Source organism: Bos indicus, chromosome 1, assembly GCF_029378745.1.
Source record: "Bos indicus isolate NIAB-ARS_2022 breed Sahiwal x Tharparkar chromosome 1, NIAB-ARS_B.indTharparkar_mat_pri_1.0, whole genome shotgun sequence".
In the NCBI taxonomy this organism is placed as follows: domain Eukaryota; kingdom Metazoa; phylum Chordata; class Mammalia; order Artiodactyla; family Bovidae; genus Bos; species Bos indicus.
Genome location: NC_091760.1, coordinates 130,836,153 through 130,857,786, shown reverse-complemented (window position 1 = coordinate 130,857,786; position 21,634 = coordinate 130,836,153). Strand labels below are relative to the sequence as shown.

The 21,634-nt window shown below is 37.9% G+C and overlaps 1 protein-coding gene across 2 annotated transcripts in view; it reads right to left on the bottom strand.

Moving 5' to 3' along the window:
- Nucleotides 1-2,816: 2,816 nt before the first annotated feature.
- PIK3CB (phosphatidylinositol-4,5-bisphosphate 3-kinase catalytic subunit beta) overlaps nucleotides 2,817-21,634 on the bottom strand; it is a 180,187-nt gene continuing 161,369 nt past the window's right edge. For both annotated transcript variants that reach the window (XM_019961790.2, XM_070794147.1), the window contains exons 20-24: nucleotides 14,072-14,239; nucleotides 12,784-12,907; nucleotides 5,732-5,877; nucleotides 4,652-4,784; nucleotides 2,817-4,298 (exon numbers count right to left, since the gene is read on the bottom strand). In XM_019961790.2, coding sequence (XP_019817349.1) covers nucleotides 4,161-4,298; nucleotides 4,652-4,784; nucleotides 5,732-5,877; nucleotides 12,784-12,907; nucleotides 14,072-14,239 — 709 coding nt within the window. In that variant the 3' untranslated portion in view covers nucleotides 2,817-4,160. The remainder of the gene's footprint in view (nucleotides 4,299-4,651; nucleotides 4,785-5,731; nucleotides 5,878-12,783; nucleotides 12,908-14,071; nucleotides 14,240-21,634) is intronic.

Sequence of the window (21,634 nt, the reverse complement as noted above, 5' to 3'; positions counted from 1 at the left end):
GTGATTGTTCACAGCCTCCCAACCGTGAGAGGCACGAGATGCTTTAAACCTTCTAAAAACAGGTTCTTTAGAGAAGTTATAAAACTATTAGTATAGTATAGTGGGCTGATTAGAAATTGTATTGGTGAAGGGTTTTTTATTTGTTGAGCCAATGTTTACTGCTAAGTCTCCACATCCCCTGCCCTTATACACATTGATGAATATATAGAAAAAATAAGTATTAACCTTGATATTAATCACATTAGACCTTAGGCTAAACAAATTCTTTCCTTAATTAAAACCCACTACACCCTCACCCTATAGGAATGTAACTTTATCTGGTACCTTCGAAAGGTGGTGTCTGTTTTAAGAATAATCACCCCTGGAGAAATAAGTGTCCTGGTTGACTGACCGCTGTCACAAGGAGAGGGTCATAAATTGTCAGCAGGCCCCCTGGCAAGAAGATGATGTAACACCCCTAAGACCTCTGTATACATTTGTATGAAGCACCTGACTTTAATAAAAGTCAGGACTGCTGACCCCGTGTGACTTTTGTATAACATCTCAGTGTATAAAAACAGACCCTGGAAAAATAAAAAATGGGATCAGCTCCTCGAAATACTGGTCTCCTCACGTCACTCTCTCTCTCAACCTCTGGCTGAGTTTCCATCTGGAGGGCAGAGGCCTGCCAAGCTTACTAATTTTGCCTGGGCTTCTAAGATCCAACCGGGGAGGCCTCAGTGTCTCCTCTTCCATGGGAGAACAGAAGGACGCCTGTGGCCTATGTAAGTGGCGCAAACTTCTTGGCTTGAAGTTTTATTGGTTTTCCGCGTAAACCAAGCTAACTCAGCCTCTTTTCTCCACTGAATTTTCCTGCTGAGCTATCCTCATTATATTACTCTTTATATCTCTAATTAATATTTAATTAAAGCCAGTGTATTCACCGACACCATCTCTCCTTCAGATTTCCCTGGATCCACCAGGGCTGGACCCTGGCAGGGAATAAAACCATTACTGATACTGAAAGAGAACAAGGCTCTGGGATGACATGATCCTACGTAAGAGATGCAGCATTCTGGTGTGCAGAAAGGGGAAGAGGGAGGTAGAAATAAGCAATTGTTGATCCGGTTATTGACCATGAATCATGCTTTAGATATACTGTACCTCCCTGCCTACTATGCTCTCCCCACTACCCCTTCACCTAGCTTCTATCTGTCCCTGAAGAACTCAGCTTAGAGGCCCACTTCTCCAGGAAACTGCAGCTCCTGGTCCCTCCCTCCTAAAAGCTGCTTGCCCCCAACAGTCAGGGTCACATGGCACAGTACCTCTCTGCTCTTCACCTTGTAGACCAATCTTTCACCTCTACAGGCAAGTGATCCCTGCATTTCAGGCCAAGATCTGGTGCTGACGGTCAGGGCTATAGGCTGGACAAGGCAGAACTGAGAAAACACTGGAAGACTGAAGATGGGCAGAGAGCTCTGGAGCCTTCCATGAGATTCCTCCCTTCAGTGGCCTTCAGGAGGGGGAAGCAGAGAAATAAATGAGATTGCCTTTGAGTTGGGACTCAGCACATGTTTCCATTCAGTCTTAAACTAGCCTGTTCCACAGAATTGAGTACAGCAGTTATTACCAACCCCACACTACAAACAGGAAGCTCAGACCGTGAGAAAGAAAATAAACACCTTATTCCAAGGTCAGAGAGGCATAGCTGGATTGCAAATCCTAGCCTCTGTAGCTCACAGTCTGACTATAGACATGAGGAGAATACACAGGAAATAACAAAGTCATCTTTTGTCATCCCAGACCTGGGTAGATACAGATGCTGTCCTCAAGTATGGAAATGTATAGGGTTTCCAAACCTTGTTTTGGGAAAGAACCAAAGGCAGGGAGCCAAGGCAATGAGTAATCAGCCCCCAGGCAGGGAACTGTTCCTGCAACCCAGACCCCTAGCGCACCGTGGACGGTGGCTATCATTCATCTTTCTGACTCAGGAGAAGCCCCTAAGAATCAGACATGCAAGTCAGCAAGTGTGTACAGAGTAGCTGCTCGGAGTGCTGAGCAGCTATGGAATGCTACCATTGCTATCTATGGGGGCCTATGGCAGCGGGCAGGACAGTCAAGAGCCATGCCAGCCTCAGGTCCAGCACTGGCTGGGCAACTTCATTTCCATTTCTTACTCATGAAGACATTCACTGATTAAACATATGTTTACCAAGGAACCCATGCACTGAGATGTGTTTGAAAACAGTGGTACCCACTTCTGCATGGCAATGCTCACCACTTTCTAAATCCCTGACCCGTATCCTGGTGTATGTAACGGTGGACTGCTATAGGACAGAGACTCCTCAAACAAACCTGTCCTTCTTCAGTTCTACTCCTGGCACTCTCATTGAGCTAGAACAGTCCTTGTTCATCGAGCACTGAACTGAATGGTCAGTCAGTTCAGAGCTCCACCCCCACCATCAGCTGAGTTATTTCCAAGAAACTGTGCTCTGATCATCTGCCTAATGGAAGAGAGCTATAGAGTGACTAGCCTGGCCTTGGGTACCAAGTTTAACTGAAAGGACATTTTTCCAGACCTCAGGAACCTTCCCAAAGGCATGGAAACTCTGTGAGGACACCCTCATGTCTCAGGCTCCCAAAGTCCAAGAGGCCTCCCATACTGCCTGATGGGCTGGGAAACAAGGAGAGCAGTCACCGAAGAGACCATGATCCTCAGCTTACTCCTGAGGCTGCTTTGTCTGCTGATTTGACCATTTCTGACAGTCTCAGCACCAAAGTTCAAAGGCCTGTGCTGCCCAAAAAGAAGAGGTCCACACATCCCAAGAGCAACCAAAACCAGCTCACCCATTTATTTGACTGAGAACATTAAGGAAGACAACAAAATTAAACAATTTTTAATAAAATTCCTATAGAAAACTCAGTCTCAGGGCAAACATTCAGTTCTCTTTTCCATGTCATTGAGGACTGAGAGCTCCCAAGAGTCTTTGGAGAATAAGCAGTAGTTTTGCTGGATGTTGCCAGTACTCAGAAAGAGCCTCCATTTACACATTCAAACCAGTAGTTCCTATTGCACATATTAACATTATCTGCAATCTAGCACCCTAAATATATGGTACCTCAACAAATAAATTAAAGAGTTCCATGTAGCATGAAACATTTCAATTTGAACTAATATTCCTGAAAAATCACATTATTACAAGTTTTAATAAATACAGTAAGAACAGCTGGCATTTGACTAAAACACTGAATTTTAGGTCTGGAGTTTATTCCATAAATAGTTTCCTGTTCATTTGCTTTCTGTCTGGGATACATTTGCTCAAGTATTATGCTCTATGAAGTGAACTCTTTCATAGATACCATGTAAAAACTGTATTAATATGTGCCTCATTATAGAAGCAGCTGGAAGAACTGGATCACATATTAAGTAAAAAGTAACTTAGGAAAAAGCTCTGCTTTTGTAAAACTTTAAAACACAGGCTGAAGAAAATCAAAATAATATCTTTTTATATAGAACTCCCACTAGAAATTTTATAAATATATATGCAGCATAAATTATATTTGCCTCACCAAGCAGATTTTCAGCAATTCTGGCTGGGATGATGCTATCATGGTAGATAAATATCAACAAAAGAATTAATGTTTCCACGGGTTTAAAAGATTTCTCTTGAAAAACAATCATAATTTCAAATTATATTATAATTTGTAGTTCACACAATTTAAAAAGGGAGGAAAGAAAGCTTTCTTTTAAGCCTCATTTGGAAAGTAAGAACAGCTACTAGTCCCCAGGTATGGATAAGTTGGCTGAGTGATAACACTTGGTCACAATATGAAAAAGAAGTATTTACATCTTTCCAGAAAAGTACCAAATACTTAAAAAAAAAAAAAAAAGACAAAAAATAATCTCTAGTAGCATTCCTTGGCGTGCAAAGTCAGCAGGAAATGATTATCCATAATGTTGAGTTTTCATGATGAATCTTGGAAGCATTCAAAAAGCAGAGGGTGTTGTCAGGGATTATTCAGATTACGTTACTGTGGGATGCCCCATTCTTAATTTATCTCTCGGTTCCAGGATTTCATTCCCTTTATAACATCTCTGGCAGGGTCATGTTCAATTTAGTGCAAGTGCAAAATGAAAACTAAACGAAACCAACAAACACATTAGGAGCAAAGGCTGATTGTTAAGATCTGTAGTCTTTGCGAACTGTGTGGGCCATCCAATTGACTTTAGTAGTCCAACTTTCCCTGAGTGCCTCATCAAATTTTTGCTTGAATTGCTTGAGTGCTTCTTCTTCAGTCTTCCCTAAGGCAAGAGAGTCCTGGCAATGAAAGAGAAAAATGTGATTTTATATATTCTCCATAGTGAGGCGCAAACCTCAAAGTCTGTAGAAGGCTGGCTCGGCCATACAGTGCACACTCCATGTTCTTATTCAAATACCATTTACAGGAGAGAGAATGAACACCAAGGTATGGTGACAATATGACCTCTGCCAAAGGGTTTTCGTAGATGAAATGAATTTACAATTACTGCAAGACAACTATTTAGGTTCTTGCGGCTACCACTCAAGGTTAAATGATTTTATTCCATTTCCTTTGAACGTCTAGATAAAACAGGTAGATACAACTGAGCTCTGTTTACAAGGCCCAAATTACAAAGGAAAGAGGTTTATACCTTAAGATACTGTATATCCTTGACTGAGGTGAGCTCAGGAAGCCCTGCAGTCAACATCAGTGCAAAGAGCGTGATGAAGAGATTCCCATGCCGGCGTAAAATCAGATATGCATCCTCACAACACTGGCGGAACCTTCAGTTGATTCAAGCAAATCACAGGAATATTATATCAGAACGAAAACAAGATATTTCATAAATGAAAATGAGACATACAGTGAAACTTCCCATAAAGCTGAAATTTTTACTTCTTTGAAAATTGTCTGAGGATGAAAATTTACATAAAATAAATCAAGCTCTCGAAAACCACATATATCTTTTCCAGAAACAAAACTAAACAGAAATATATAAAACGCAAAGTCATACTTAAACTACACTTTTTAATTCTGTGAGACATAAACAATTAATTGTAAAAAAGTGGCAATTATACTCCATAAGGATTTGTAACCACATTTCTAGACTTTAGATTTGTGGTCTGACTCCAGAGACTTAATTTCTTTAATGTCCCCCGAATATATTCTGCAGAAGCCCAGAAAGATCTGGAAATAATACTAGAAATCATTTGTTAAGCCTATCATATGAGTTGGTCACATCATATAATATATCGTTTATTATCAAAATACCCCTGAAGCTTAGTTATTTTTGTCACCATTGAAAATGAAGAAACAAATCTGAGATGATAAGTAACGTGTTTGGAAACATCAAACACCAAAGAATAGATATGAGATTACAAAGTCATTCTGTGAACCCTTACTCTCTTTTATCATACTTCACATTGAATGACAGCAAAATGCCAGTCCCTTTCAGCATTTCAAATGTCTATCAAATGTCTTAACAGTTTCAGAGAATTTTCCAATGCAGGTAAAAGGCAGCATTCTATTGGAATAAAACAGCAATTTATCTCAAATTCCTAGCATTATTTTTCATTCTCTGAATCAGAACATGGATCTCACAGGCAAATTCCCTGAAACCTCCTGTTGGCAGACTGACTATCTCCCCAATTAAATCTCTCTCAGCTAAGAAATGCTAGCCTAACTGAGAAAACAGTAGATGTGTTTACTTTGACACAAGGGCGATACTCACCGGCCAAATTTTTCTGTGTTTCCTGTTTTTCCTTGTTGAATCACATGAATGAAATCATAAGTAAGAATAAAAGGCACTCGCTCCCTTTTAATGCCAAATTTAGACTTGAAATTTCCAAGAATATGTCCAAAGTCAATGTGGAAGAGCTAGAAAACAAATGGGATTTAATTTCCACCCCCGTTTTTTTCGGGTGGGTTCTGAATAAAAAGGCAAGGTCTCAGCAGTCTTAGACCCTGAAGTACTACATCCAAAGTCATCAGACCCCTTTCTCACTTTTCATAGACTCTTGGATCATTTGAGAAAACAGTGCTTCTGATATTCATAGGTCTTTTATATTTAACAATGACCCTGATATTAAACTGCATATACCCAGTGGGAAAGATCAATCTTTAAAAAGAAAAATATATGCAAATCATAAACATGTCTGATTTTAAAAAGTCAAATAGTTTTATATACAGAACCAAACCAAAAGACAGTATATCCTTGCCCCACCGGTTCCTTCACTACCTTAAGTGCTACTACTTAGAGGTAACTTCTTCCCACACTTTCACATGTCTTTCCTGATATTTGCCTCCATTTTCCTAAATAGTTTATTTAGGAAATAGTTTCCTAAATATGCTTATTCTTATTTTTTACTTCCTAATTTTAGATTACTGTGAAAGGTAAAGATTTAGTGGTCTTGTGATGATGTTTGTTGTGATGATGTGATAGTATTAATATGTTTATACTTATTTTTACTTCCTAATTTTAGATTACTGTGAAAGGTAAAGATTTAGTAGTCTTGTGATGATGTGATGCCTCATAATGCAGCACAACTACAGAATAATTTATGGTTAAATCAGTGTTGATGTTCCATTGCTAAGTCGTGTGTGACTCTTTTTGACCCCATGGACTGTTGCACGCCAAGCTCCTCTGTGCTCCATTATCTAGTCTTTATATTGTTCAAACTGTGTAAATATATTTCAAAGTTAAGTCATGTGGTAATGGTATATACTATGATTACATTTCCTTTTTTTTTTTTCAATTTTATTTATTTTTGGCTGTGCCGGGTCTTTGATGCACAGGCTTTTCTCCAGTTGCAGTGGTGGGCTTCTTTCTCACTGCAGTGGATTCTCTTGTTGCGGAGAACGGGCTCTGGGGCATGCTGGCTTCGGTGGTTATAGCATGTGGGCTCAGTAGCTGCAGCTTCTGAGCTCTAGAGTACGGGCTCAACAGTTGTCGCTCATGGGCTTCGCTGCTCCACAGCACATGTGATCTTCCCAGGTCAAGCCCGTCTCTCCTGCACTGGCAGGCAGATTCTTTACCACTGAGCCACCAGGGAAGCTGTACATTTCCTTTTCTGCTCATCTTTTTCCTTGACAAAACTTTTGTTTTGTTGTTTTCTTAGTGTTCTACGATCTGGTCATTAATTTTTCACAAAATCTTAAAATTCTAAAAATCATTGTAAAACAGTTGTCCACCGGGTCAGGTAGTCTGTCAGTTCCTGTCTCTGCTTGGCTGTTCTCCACGCCTGCCACAGAACTGTCACCCTGTGCTCACCCTTCACTCTTCTCCTATTTGGAGTCCCTGATTCCCAGGCCCCACATCACTGTCTCTTTTGGTATACACCAGACTTTCTCAATATTGGCACCACTGACATCTGGGCCCTGTAATTCTTGTATATGAGTGTTTATCATATACACTATATCTGGCAGCATCTCTAGCCTCTACTGAGAGATGCCTGAAGAATACCCCTATTTCCATCACGACAACCAGAAACGTCTTCAGGCACTGACAAATGTTCCCTAGAGGCAAAAGCACCCCCAGTTGAGAACTACTGGTTTAGACCTTCGTTCTGACATCCTCCTGAAAAAAAGGCACAGAGGTGATACAACTTTTAGAACCATTTTTCTACTTTTATACTGAAAGTCTGGTATAGAATTAATTCTAGGTTAGAAATCATTTTCACTCAAAATTATGAAGGATAATTTCCACTGTTTTATACTTTCCAATGTTGCTATTGAGAAGTCAAATCTTTCTGACTTATGAACCCTAGTATGCGGCCTGGTGTGTCTCTGGGAAGGTTTTAAGACCTTCACTTTATGCCTGATGCACTGCAATATGAGGGTGGATGGCCTCACTAAGGGTCTTTTCATCCACTATAAAGGATCTTTTGTGGCCATTTGGCTGAATATTCATGAACATCAGCTTTAGGAACCATCTTTATTTTCTGGCTAAGTTCCTTCCCTTCCTCTTATGAGCTACATTCTTCTGTAACGTTAGGATAGACAGTAAACCTCCCTGGACTAATTCTCTGTCATCAAAATCTTTATTCTACATATTAGGCATTTTGTTCCTTTTCGGGACATTAAAGGACAATATATACCACGGTGCCTCAAAAACAGAATCGGGGCCAAACTGCCAGGATTTAAATCCTGGTAGTCATTCTCTGTTTATCCATCTTCTCATCTGTAAATGAGGATAATACTACTTAATCTGTAAAGTTGTCATAATGATGATTCAAGGAGTTAACATATAAAGAATTTAAAGAACTATGCTTTCTATAAGACTTCAAAAAATCTTAGTTCATCTTTAATCTATATTATTCTAATTTTATTTGTTCTTCTTAACTTCCAAAAATTCTATTTTCTGATTTTTAAAAATAGAATCTTATTACTTCATAGATACAGTGTCTTTTCTTTTTTCACTTTTTAAATCATCTTCTGTTTACTGTAGTTACTCTGTTTTCCCAGAGTTCTTTTCCCCCCATTTTGCTTCTTTTTGGTCTCTATCTCCATCTGTTTCTACAAATGTCTAATAATCTTTGGCTGACCATTCATGTTTAAGAATGAGTCACTAAAAAGATGAATGAAAAATCTAAGGATGTGGTAGGATTCCTGATCACTGGGCTTCCTTGCAGAATGACTGGGGAAAGACCTCAACAGTCAGGACCTGTGAGCTTCACTGGAACAGAAAAGATTCTCTTGAGATGAACCATCTAGTCTCTCGGGAGAGTGGGAATATACACCTGGTTGCTATGTTCCTGCAGCAAAGCAAGCAGAAGTGGCTGGGAGTCATACTGTTTTTCATGACAACAATCACTTCATCCCCATTTTTAATATGGCAACTTACTCTTAAGCTTCTGTAGAACCTGTGTGTCCTTGAGTCAGAGGAATTGGTTTCTTCGGAGAACCGTCTAGCCCTTCTTAGAGTTAGGAAGGAGATGTGAGTACCTAACTGCTCCATATATACGCTACCAGTCAATCCTGTTTTTAGCTTCTTCTCCTCTCCCCATCTCTAGCAGCACCCACTGCCTCTAATTCCTGAGGGTGACACATCCACCTACAAGTAGCCATTTTCTCAGCTATGCTAAGTCACTGCTATTTCTCCATTTTGCTGTTGCTCATCCCCAAATCTGCTGATGTCTTTCACCCTTTGTGGCCTCTATTATCTTTGATATCTTGGATTTACATATTTTTTAATTTATTTTTTATTGAAGGATAATTGCTTTATAAATTTTGCTGTTTTCTGTCAATCCTCAACATGAATCAGCCATAGGTATACCTATATCCCCTCCATATTGAAACTCCCTCCCCATTCTACCCCTCTAGGTTGATACAGAGCCCTTTCCTGAGCCAAACAGCAAATTCCCATTGGCTATCTATTTCACATATGGCAATGTAAGTTTCCATGTTATTCTTTTCACACATCTCACCCTCTACCCTCTCCCCATGTCCAGAAGTTTATTCTCTGTGTCTGCTTCTGCACCGCTGCCCTGTAAATAAATTCTTCAGTACCATTTTTCTAAATTCTGTATATATGTGTTAGAATATGGTATTTATCTTTCTCTTTCTGACTCACTTCACCCTCCATAATAGGTTCTAGGTTCATCCACCTCATTAGAACTGACTCAAATGTGTACCTTTTTATGGCTGAGTAACATTCCATTGTGTGTATGTACCACAACTTTATCCATTCATCTGTCGATGGACATCTAGGTTGTTTCCATGTTCTAGCTGTTGTAAATAGTGCTGCAATGAACAATGGTATACATGTGTCTCTTTCAATTTTGGTTTCCTCAGTGTATATGCATAGGAGTGGGATTGCTAGGTTATATGGTGGTTTTATTCCTAGTCCTTTTAAGGAATCTCCATACCAACTTCCAAATAATGGCTGTATCAATTTACATTCCCACCAACAGTGCAAGAGTGTTCCCTTTTCTCCACAGCCTCTCTAGTATTTATTGTTTGTAGACTTCTGGATGAGGGCCATTCTGACTGGTGTTAGGAGATATCTCATTGTAGTTTTGATTTGCATTTCTCTAATAATGAGCTATGTTGAGCATCTTTTCATGTGTTTGTTTGCCATCTCTATGTCTTCTTTGGAGAAATGTCTGTTTAGGTCTTTTTCCTACTTTTTGATTGGGTTGTTTGTTTTTCTGGTATTGAGTTGTTTGAACTGCTTGTATATTTTGGAAATTAATTGTCATTTCTGTATACAGTTCTTCCATCTCCTTAGGTAAGTTTATTCCTAGATATTTCATTCTTTTTGTTGTAATGGTGAATGGGGATGAATCCTTAATTTCTCTTTCGGATTTTTCATCATTAATATATAGAAATGCAAGTGACTTCTGTGTATTGATTTTGTATCCTGCAATTTTGCTAAATTCACTGATCAGCTCTAGTAATTTTCTTATACTATCTTTAGGGTTCTATGTACAGTATCATGTCATCAGTAAACAGTGAGAGCTTTGCATTTTCTTTTCCAATCTGGATTCCTTTTCTTTCTTTCTCTTCTCTGATTGCTGTAGCTAGGACTTCCAGAACTATGTTGAATAATAGTGGTGAAAGTGGACACCTTGTCCTGTTCCTGATCATGGGGGAAGGCTTTCAGTTTTTCACCACTAAGAATAATGTTTGCTGTAGGCTTATCATATATGGCCTTTTACTATGTTGAGGCAGGTTCCTTCTATGCCCATTTTTTGAAGAGTTTTAATCATAAATGGGTGCTGAATTTTGTCAAAGGCTTTTCCTGCATCTACTGAGATGATCATATGGTTTTTATCTCTCAATTTGTTAACATGGTGTATCATACTGATTGATTTGCATATGTTGAAGAATCCTTGCATCCCTGGAGTAAACCCAACTTGATCATGGTGTATGAGCTTTTTGATGTGTTGCTGAATTCTGTTTGCTAAACTTTTATTGAGGATTTTTGCATCTGTGTTCATCAGTGATATTGGCCTGTAGTTTTCTTTTTCTGTTTTGTCTTTGTCTGCTTTTGGTATCAGGGTTATGGTGTCCTCCTAGAATGAGTCTGGAAGTGTTCCTTCCTCTGCAATTTTTTGAGAGAGTTCTAGAAGGACAGGCATTAGCTCTTCTCTAAATGTTTGATAGAATTCTCCTGTGAAGCCATCGTGTCCTTGGCTTTTCTGTTCTGGGAGATTTTTTTTATCACAGCTTTAATTTCAGGGCTTGTAACTTGGTTGTTCATAATTTCTATTGCTTCCTGGTTCGGTCATGGAAAACTGAACTTTCTCAGAACCTGTCCATTTCTTCCAGGTTATGTACTTTATTGCCTATAGTTATTCATAATAATCTCTTATAATCCTTTGTATTTCTGCATTGTCTGTTGCAACCTCTCCTTTTTCATTTCTAAGTTTGTTGATTTGATTCTTCTCTTTTTTATTTTTTATTTTATTCTTTTTTATTGATGAGTCTGGCTAAGGGTTTGTCAATATTGTTTATCTTCTCAAAGAACCTGCTTTTAGTTTTATTAATCTTTACTATTATTTTTTTCATTTCAATTTCATTTATTTCTGCTCGGATCTTTATGATTTCTTTCTTTCTACTAATTTTGGAGTTTTTTTCTTTTTCTTTTCCCAGTTGTTTTAGGTGTAAATTTAGGTTTACTCTCTTCGATGTTTTCCTTGTTTCTTGAGGTAGGATCATATTGCTATAAACTTCCCTCTTAGAATTCCTTTTGCTGCTTTGAGTTGTCGTGGTTTCTTTGTCATTTGTTTCTAGAAATTTTCTTATTTCCCTTTTGACCTCTTCAGTAACCTGTTGTTAATTTAGAAATGTGTTGTTTAATCTCTATGTGTTTGTGTTTCTTACAGGTTTTTTCTTGTAATTGATATCTAGTCTCATAGTCTCATAGCGTTGTGGTTGGAGAAGATGCTCGATACAATTTCAATTTTCTGAAATTTACTGAGGTTTGATTTGTGACCCTAACATATTTCTTATTCTTCAATATCTTATTAGAAGGGAGTCAAGAAAGAATGGAGAAAAACCTGTGTTTCAATCTGATTAACCAGAAGTCTGAGGGGATTTTTTTTAAGTGTGAACACAAGGTTCATCTCTCAAAGCCAAAACCAGATCTACTCAGATCTCCAAGGAGGTATAAAATTCTGGGTCCCTCTGAGAGTCAGAGTTCACATAGTGACCCAGAGATTTTTATTCTGGAATTCCTCTAGTGTCAGGGAATTATGGCTAAACTGAAAAATATCTCAAATTATTTTATCCCTCTTTGCTTAAAATATAAGATTTACAAATAAAAGTCACTCTGAACATTTAGAAATCTTTTATTTCAAAACTAAGTTTCTTTATAATAAATAACCTGGTATAGTTACTAAGCTACGCCAAAATGATATTACTCACACTCCCTTTCTCATTACTCCCACAGATGATTATATGTGATATTCTAAAAGAAAAAATAAAGTGGGATTTGTCTCAACTGTTTCTTTTCTTAATCTTTTCTTTCTTTACACCCTACATAATACCTGCTTCCTCTATCTGCAGGTACATGTGTCCCCCAAATACAATTTCTTATATTGAAGGACTAGGTCACTTATAAATAACCTCAATAATTTGTAAGCATTTAAATAAATGTTATCACCTAACTTTAAGCAAACAAACCAATATAAATGAAGCAGATGGTATATGAAACAAGGGGTGGGAAATAAAAGAAAAGCCAAAGACATGACTCAGAGAATCAAAGAATCTGAGTTTCATTAAGAGACTGTGCTGCATATAACAGCATCACAGAGGTCCTTGCAGACTCTGGCTGCTTACCTGGCCAGTTTTTTTGACCATGATGTTATCACTATGTCTGTCACCAATCCCAAGGACATAAGAAGCTACACAGTAGCCGGCACAGGATAGGGTAAACTCCTCAATGGCTCGGTCCAGGTCATCCCTGAATGAGAGAAAAAAACAGAAGAAAAGATTTTAGTCTCCAAAGGTATGGGATGGAGCCAATCCACATTTCTGTTTCCTTTCAGAGGAGCAGGGCAGAGAGGAGTCAGCAGGCTGGCTCAGATACCAGATAACTAGAAATCAACTGTTCAAACTGCTGTGTCCTGGGGCTCATGTTTCAGTGGGGATGAGGGGTAGTTTCATATGAACAGTAATGAGAGGAGACCATCAGCTTTGCTGGGTGATACTGGGCTTTGGAACACTTTTGTAGTTTTGAACAAAGACTAAAATCCATATTTAAGAGTTAAGTATTGAGGTTCCAATCATTTAAGTCACTGATTTAAATCAGAAACAACTAATATAGACCCTTTAGGGACAAGGCCCTAAATCAGAATTTGAACATTGATTCTCATATACAAGTTCCTGGATTTTGCCAATGATAAACATTTAAGTCTGACTTCAAAGTCTTAAGCCAGTAATACTTTTAGTGTTTCCTTCTCATTGAAAATTCGTTAATTTCCTATGTATTAGGGATTGTACAACACAATAACACAAAAAACACAATTCCTCGGCTTCCCTGGTGGCGCGGGTGGTAAAAAGCATATGCCTGCAATGTGGGAGACCTGGGTTCGATCCGTGGGCTGGGAAGATACCCTGGAGGAGGGAATGGCAACTCACTCCAGTATTCTTGCCTGGAGAATCTCATGAACAGAGGAGCCTGGCAGTTCTCTGGAGTTACAAAGAGTTGGACACGACTGAATGACTAAGCACACACAGCACAACAGAATTTCTAGCACTGTATTTTTCAGTTTGGAGAGACCACTTGACAAACTCATTTACTTCTACTGTAAAAATCTACTGAAAATTTACTTAAGTTCATACATTCCCATAATTACAGAAGTTCATGCACTTAAAAAGTTATATGTTACTTGTTAAATACTTAAACTCTTAGGTTTGTTAAACTACTGCTCGGCTCTGAAATTTTATCTAGATGAAGTACAATTCAATGCTAATCTGTTAGACTCTAGGAAGGCCTGTTTATCATTTTGATCTAACCAGAAATGAAGCAATAGATAATATTTCCTCTAGGACACTGATGAGTCTAGCTGAGAGAATAGTTATTTGTTTGACAGTTTGTTCAGAAGACAAACAAAAACACACGAACCCAGAATTGTATTCTTTAAGCCAGTTCAGAAGGGCATCTTTGTTGAAGGCTGCTGCTGCAGCAACATTGCTACTGTTCAGCTGAATGTCAGCAATTGTTTCAGAGGTGCTCACAACTTCAATGAGGCCAGAGCGGTCTCCTGTTGCTAAGCAGCCGTAAGGTAGCATCCTGAAAAGAAGAAAAGGGATATAGAGTCACAGATCTATGCATCCATTAAATGAAAGATTGACAGAATTATTTTTTCTTTGAATTTTAAAAAAAGTTTTATTACCATTGATACTCTTGTCACTATTGTATCGGTCATATAAAACAATATTAGTTCCACCTCCAGTTAGAGGATAAATATCTTGGCCAACAAATAGAGTACTTTATAGAACTCCAAAGTGCCAGCTAAATGTGTAATTTATTACCTGATTATTTGGTGCAATATTCTACTCACTTATGCAGGTAGAAGCATATTAGAGAAAAGAAAAGTCTTTCATTTTTACCCTAAATTTTGGAGAAGAGAATCACCCTTTACAGAGCATCTAGGTGCCACACTGCAAGCTAATAAGCACTTTATACATTACCTTGGTTAACAGCAACCTATCGTTCCACTGTTCAAGCCCACAAACTTAAGGTAATCTATGATTCTTCCTCCCATTCCCAATATTTACCTATCTTGAAAATGCATACAGGCTAAGAAGTTCTTTGTCTCCACCCTTCCTTAACCTACCACCCTAGTTCATGTCACCACCACCCCTATTCAATTACTCAAATTTCCTAACTAGTCTCCCTGCTCCCATAGTATAGTCTGTTCTAAACGCAAGAGCAATATATGCTGTATGCTCAGTCGTGTCCAACTCTTTGCAACCCCATGGACTGGAGCCCACCAGTCTCCTCTATCAAGGCAAGAATACTGGAGTGGGTTGCTATTGCCTTCCACAGGGGATCTTCCTGACCAAGGAATTGAACCCACGTCTCCTGCATCTCTCTGCATTGGCAGGAGAAATTCTTTACCACTGTGCCTCCATTTAAAATACATTCATAGGACTTCTCTGGCAGTCCAGTGGTTAAGACTCCACGCTGCTAATGCAGGGGGTGTGGGTTTGATCCCTGGTTGGGGAACCAAGATCCCACATGCTGCACTTTGTGGCCAAAAGATTTTAAAAAACAAACAGCCATTCATGTCATTCCCCTGACTGCAATTTTCGGCAATCGCTTCCCCCCTGAGTGTAAGCCAACATGCTTCTTGGAACTCCCAAGACCTTAAATCTAGTCCTGCTTCCCCTCTCTTAGTATCTTTCCCTTGCTCACTTGTTTTTACTACACTGACTCACTTGCAACTCCTCATACATATTAGGTACAACAGTCTTTCATTCCTTTATCTGTGTTATTTTCTCTGCCTGGACCATTCTTCCCCAAGACATCTACATGGCTTATTCCCTTACCACTTTGAAATCTTTCCTGAAATGGCCCCGTCTCAGTAAAGAATTACCGAATCATCTTATATGCCAACAAACTACCTGTGGTCTCTTCCCTGCTTTATTTTCCTCGATAGCCCTCAACACTCCAAAATCCTGTACATTTTTTTATGTGTTTGTTTACTGTCTGTCTCTACCATTAGGATGTAAATTTCATCAGACAGGGATAATTTGTTCACTGTGTATCTTCAGTACCTGAGAGGGTGTACAAAACAGGCACTCAGTAAGTATTTCTGAATGAATTAAACAAAGTTAACAACAAAATTCCTACAAGTAAGGTGAGTTCCTTACTTAACAATTTTACAAGCACAATGTAACCTTCAATTTGCAAAAAAGTCATCCATTTAAGTAGAAGATCCAAGACTTAAAACTAGGTCTGAGTGGCTCTAAAGCAATCTTTTTAACTGATACAGTCTAGAGTCACTGACTATATAAAAGATCTCTCAGGCTGCTTCCTGTACAAAATAATTTTAGCTAAATTCATACGTAGCATTTTGCTTAAATTTGCATTTATATGATCCCTAATAAAAATCAACACTTTCTCAGGTCTCTTTTAGACATTTCAAGTAGAGTTTCTTTTGTGAATTAGTTAATCAGATATTTGGTCTATTTATTACAGTTTTAAACATTGTTCTTAGAGATTTATGTGAATTCTTTATATATTAGTATTATCCTCTCATTTTGGTTGTTAACGTTTTCTTTGGTTTTCTAAAAACTGTATTATCACTAGAACAAATACAAAATGGAATAAGATACCTTGTAAATTTCAAATATAAGGCTGGTGTCTACAGAAAATGCAAAGTATATAGAATTCACTGATTCAATACATACAAGTGCAGCTATATGTATGTTGGATGAATGTGACTGTTGGATGAATGAGAAGTGCCACTAGAACCTGTCAAGGACTAAGAAAGAGCTCTGTGCGGAGGAAGGACACAAGGGATAGAGGCAAGTACAAGGTAGAGAATAAATGCCGGATCAGGAGAGGAAATGGTCAGTGTTGAAAGACCAGGTGGAGCTTTATCTGTCATGTAAGGGCTTTACCAAAGAGAAAAATATATGTGTGTGTGTGTTGGGGGAATGAATGAATGTGTTAGTGTGAATAATAATCAGATAAAAGAGAGTTTCATTTTAAAGTTTTTAAATTTCCTTCTAACCAACAATTCAATTTTATGGTTCTTTAAGCTATTTCCTATTTCCAACAAAATATGGTTGGGAGCAAAATTGTGAAACTACATGCTGACAGCCTGATGATATACAAATAGCCTGCCTTTACATCTGCATTATTGATCAATTCCCCTTTTTTACAGTTTACCCTTCACTAGAAAAGGCACCTATGGAGCATGACAGTTTTTACCAATCCCCCCATCCTTATCATGACACAGCACATGTGAGGTAAACACGGTCCGGTCAAGTGCACTTTGGCTCACTTTTCGACATCTCTTCCTACCCTACTTGTAGCCAAACTGGGCAAAACTCCAACAACTTCCTCTTCACAAGCAGACACTGATGAAAGCATTTAGTGTCTTGAGGATAAAACGCTCACAATGGGTAGGAAAAAACATCCTTGTCATAAAGACAGTTTGACAGAAGTCAAGCTGGGGACAAACTCTTGGAGCCCTGACCACCTTACAGGGGCCCCCTTAGCACTCAACTTCTCATTCAGGCTATGACAATACTTAGTAAAGTTTATCTTCCTTTCTCAGACTCTCTGACTCAAGGCGCAATTTGTTATCTTTCCATTAAAGCAAGAATTGTAAAATGAGATAAATTCTAAAGCAGCAGGGATGGCAGCCCCATCACCCTACTCTGAATGGGTATGTAGAAAGTTTTCTCTGGCCTTGACTCTGACACACGGACCCAAGTCTTGGTGGTACTTTAGCCCATTGCCTCAAAAGGAGGCAAGTATAATTCTTTTACCTAAGGCTTGCATTGCTTCCATCTTCTTCCTTCATCCTTCTAACCACTGATACCAGTGTCATTAGAACTGCCGTGTAGCTCTCTCAAAGGGAAGTAAACCCCCATTAGTACAACTCATATATAAAGTCACAATGAAGACAACTCTCCAAAATTCAGTACCTATTTGACACCCAGTGGTCAGAGTGTTCTAATACTGACGGCTTTCAAAAGTTCTAATTTGGCAGGAAAGCTATCAAGAGTATTTTGAGACATCAGAGAAAAATATGTACTTTAATTCATGCTTTTGTAGGACTTTTCAGGAGCTAAAATATTCTGATCAAAATAGTAATGTGTAGAAGGTATCTGAAGATCTGACATTGAACTTAAATGCCTGTAACTTCACTAGAGGCTCAGTGGTAAAGAATCTGCCTGCCAATGCAGGAAACACGGGTTCTATCCATGTTCTGGGAAGATCCCATATACCATGGAGCAACTAAGCCCGTGGGCCACAGCTATCGAGCCCTTGCTCTAGAGAGCCTGGGAGCCGAAACTACCGAGCCCATGTGCTGTAACTACTGAAGTCCGTGCACCCTAGAGACCATGCTCCACAACAAGAGAAGGCACTGGAATGAGAAGTCCATTCTACCACAACCAGAGAGTAGCCACCTTTCATCGCAACTAAAGAAAAGCCAGAAAAAAAAGAAAAGAAAAGCCAGCACAGCATAAAGACCCAACAGAGCCAAAATTAATTAATAAATAAAAGTATTAAAAAAATTAGTGTGTGCTACATGAACCAATTTAACCTCAACAGCTGGCCAAAAGAAAAACAAACATAACACCAACACTGGGGCATGTATATTTATAGAAACAGTCAAAAAAAAATGTTTGCTGAAAAAAACAGCTATTGGTTTGAAAATGAACTCAAAAGAATTAAAATCCTGCATATTTTTTAAAACATGGGATCAGAGTACAAAAAGTCAGCAAAGAACTCAACTGAACAGACAAGTTCCTCTTCTTGTTAGACACACAGTTTCCCCTGAGACTGACACCAAGTTTATTTCTAGCACTTCCACCTGTGGCTGCCTCCCTTTGCCTGAGGTCACAATGAACTTCATTTGATGCTAACTGTGCTTTACAGCTAAACAGAATGGCCAAAAAACAAAAAACTAGGAGAAAAGAATTTAGTTGGGGCTTTCAATTAGTCTGATTAAACTCAGGATAGTCTTTAGCTCAGCCTTTTACAATTAAAAAGGCTCATTATATGGCTAGAATCTTCTCTACTTTAGTATAGCAGCCCACTGTGGAGCTTTATGTGCTGACCATGGAAACAAGTGACAAGTTACCAGCCAAAGCTTGAAAAGTTTTCCCCATTTTTTATGGACAAATAAAATAAAATCATTTTCATTGGGGTTTACTTTATAAGAATAATTAATAAACTTTTACTGAACTGAACCAGATAGTAAATATTTTAGGTGCTGTAGGTAATTAAATCATTTTGTACCTACAGCACAAAAGTGGTCATAAAAAAAAAAGAAGGGAAAAAAAAAAGGTAGGTCAGACCCCTCTGAGTTTGTGTTCCTCAGGAACAATTTCTTACAGTCAACCATTCCCCTCTTATCTACATATTATTTCTTATGACTAAGTTATTGACCAAAAGTTTGCTACCTATTCAAAACTACCTGTTCTATTTTTACACATATGTATTAGACATTTCTGCTAATTGAAAAGCAAACATCTTTTAATATGACAGTACTCAAAGGTCCTTTTTAGATGTACTATAATCTTACTTCTGTATTCCAATCACACCTACAAGTCATATTTATGGATCAAAACCTATGGCAAATTGTTCACTCTACCTCAACAGTACTGGAGAAGTTTCCAATGGAAAAATTCAAAGACCAGAGAACTCTTAAAAAAAAAAACAAACAAAACAATGGACAATTACATACTTGGGCCACCAGAATACTTTTATAAACAAAGAGTTACTAGGTAAGTCTTACCATAATTTTTCCTAACTGCCAAATAACAAAACAACTGAAATCAAATTTAGAGTCTGACAGACCTCAATTTGGATCTAGCTCCACCACTCACTATTTCTGTAATTTTTGACAAACTGTTTATAATCCCTTAAACTTTAATTTTCTCATCTGCTGAAAAGGAATTTTCTCATTTTCTTGTAAATTACATGACATTATACATGTGAAGAACCTAATAGAATACCTTGTTCAATCAATAAATATCAACTGTTGTAAGTTTTTAATAAATTAAAGTTAAAAAGAAATAAAGAAATACTCCTAATCTTGCAGGGATAAAGCACAAGTGTAACTGTTGCTAGCTACCTTGCGGACAAAGTTGCTACACATACTAAAACACATAAAAAATAATAAAGGAAAAAAGCTTTTAAAAGTTACAATTAGTAAGAAAGAAAAGGAGATGTCTATATTCCAGATATATAGATTATTCATAGTAGTGGCTCAGGAAGTTACTGACTTGGCTGACATTTTAATCTGCATGAGCAAAGAGACATGGTATCCAGCCCACGAGAACCAGGATCTGGACTTGAAATCCTCCACAAAGCTGGGGCTACAAAAGGGCTATCAAGTGTATGAAGAGAACTAGAAAACGTCTGCTCGTTAATAACAGGATATACCATGAGAGTTTGCCTTAGATCTAACCTGGGCCTGGGGTGGGCAATAAAAAAGGAGAGATTCGTGAAAGTGCAAAAAACTGAAGACTTCCCATATGCTTATGAGCCTCAAATATAATCTGAAATATGAGAGCCTGAAGGCAAAGAGTTAACATAAAAACTGGTTGCTCATGCATAAAGATCTTGGGCAAACGCACAAACTAAACCAAAACTCATTTTGGGAGGAACTTTCACACCCTAGGGGGCAAAGGACCATCACAGAAAACACAATATTCACCAATAATGAATTCAAACTAAATATTAGTAACTACACAAGGAAATGAATAATATTAAGCATATAATTGAAAAGGTGATACCCTAAGAGAGAACAGTATGAAAGAGATGCTAAGATGATAAAGATATGAAAAGGAATACCAAGTATAAAAAGAGAAAAGTACAGTATTAATGGGAGAAGAGGTATACAAAAATCAAATCAAATACAAGAGCTAAATAAACAATTACCAAAACAAACACACTACGTTGATACACAAGAGATTAGACGATACTGAAGAGATAATTAATGAACTGGGAGACAGAATGAAAGAAACTACAATAAAGATTAAAAGGAGAGAAATAGCAAAGATATTAAGAAGACATGTAGGACAAAACAGGAAAGACCAAAATACATCTACTAAAGTTTCAAAAGAAACTGAAGAAAACTGCAATGACAAAAAATACGGATTCATTCTGCAGAAAATAAAAGATGTGATTTTCTTAAAAAGATAAAAAGAAAACGTGCAAGTAAAAATAAATCAAAAGAAATCCAAACACAGACAAATTATAGTAAAACTGTAGAAACAAAAGGCAAATAAAACTTTTTTGCTGCAATGGGAATTAAAAAAGACAGCTTATTTAGATTGACAGAAGACTTTAGAAAATGACAACAGAGGTCAGGATACTATGGAATAAAATCTTCAAGATTTCTAAGGAAAGCAGCTGTCAATCTGTATTTCCAAATTCTATAACCAGGTAATATAAGCAAAACCAGGAAGTTAAGGACCTTTGAAAATCCCCCCTTCTAGAACAACAAGAACACTGGCAAAAAAACTGTCAAGAATCAACTATTTCAGTAATACGGAAATATAAAAATGGTTTGCACTGATCTGGGGAGTATTTTTTGGCTCAATCTCAGTTGTGTTTTACTGTTACTTATTCTAATCCCATCTACTTTCCAGTTCTTCAGTAGACATGGCAACAAATGTCCCATAATCACTGTGATTACAGAAATCTGGTAGCCTCTAAAGGGGACAAAAAAGGGGTTGGAGCACCTTCAAAGCCTCATTTCTACATAACTGTCATTCTTTGAACTCTTGCAATTTCTAAGAAGATCCCACTAACAATTCTGTGTTTCTTTGACCTGACTGAAACCTTGCCTACTGTGAACTGCCTTTTAGCTAAGGGTGTTTCTCAAAAATAACCAGGAATAAGGTGTTTAACACTGAGGCTGTCTTAAGGGTAAATAAGAGTTGGGTCAAACAATAAAGAAAAACTTTAACAAAAAACTTAAAGGAAAAC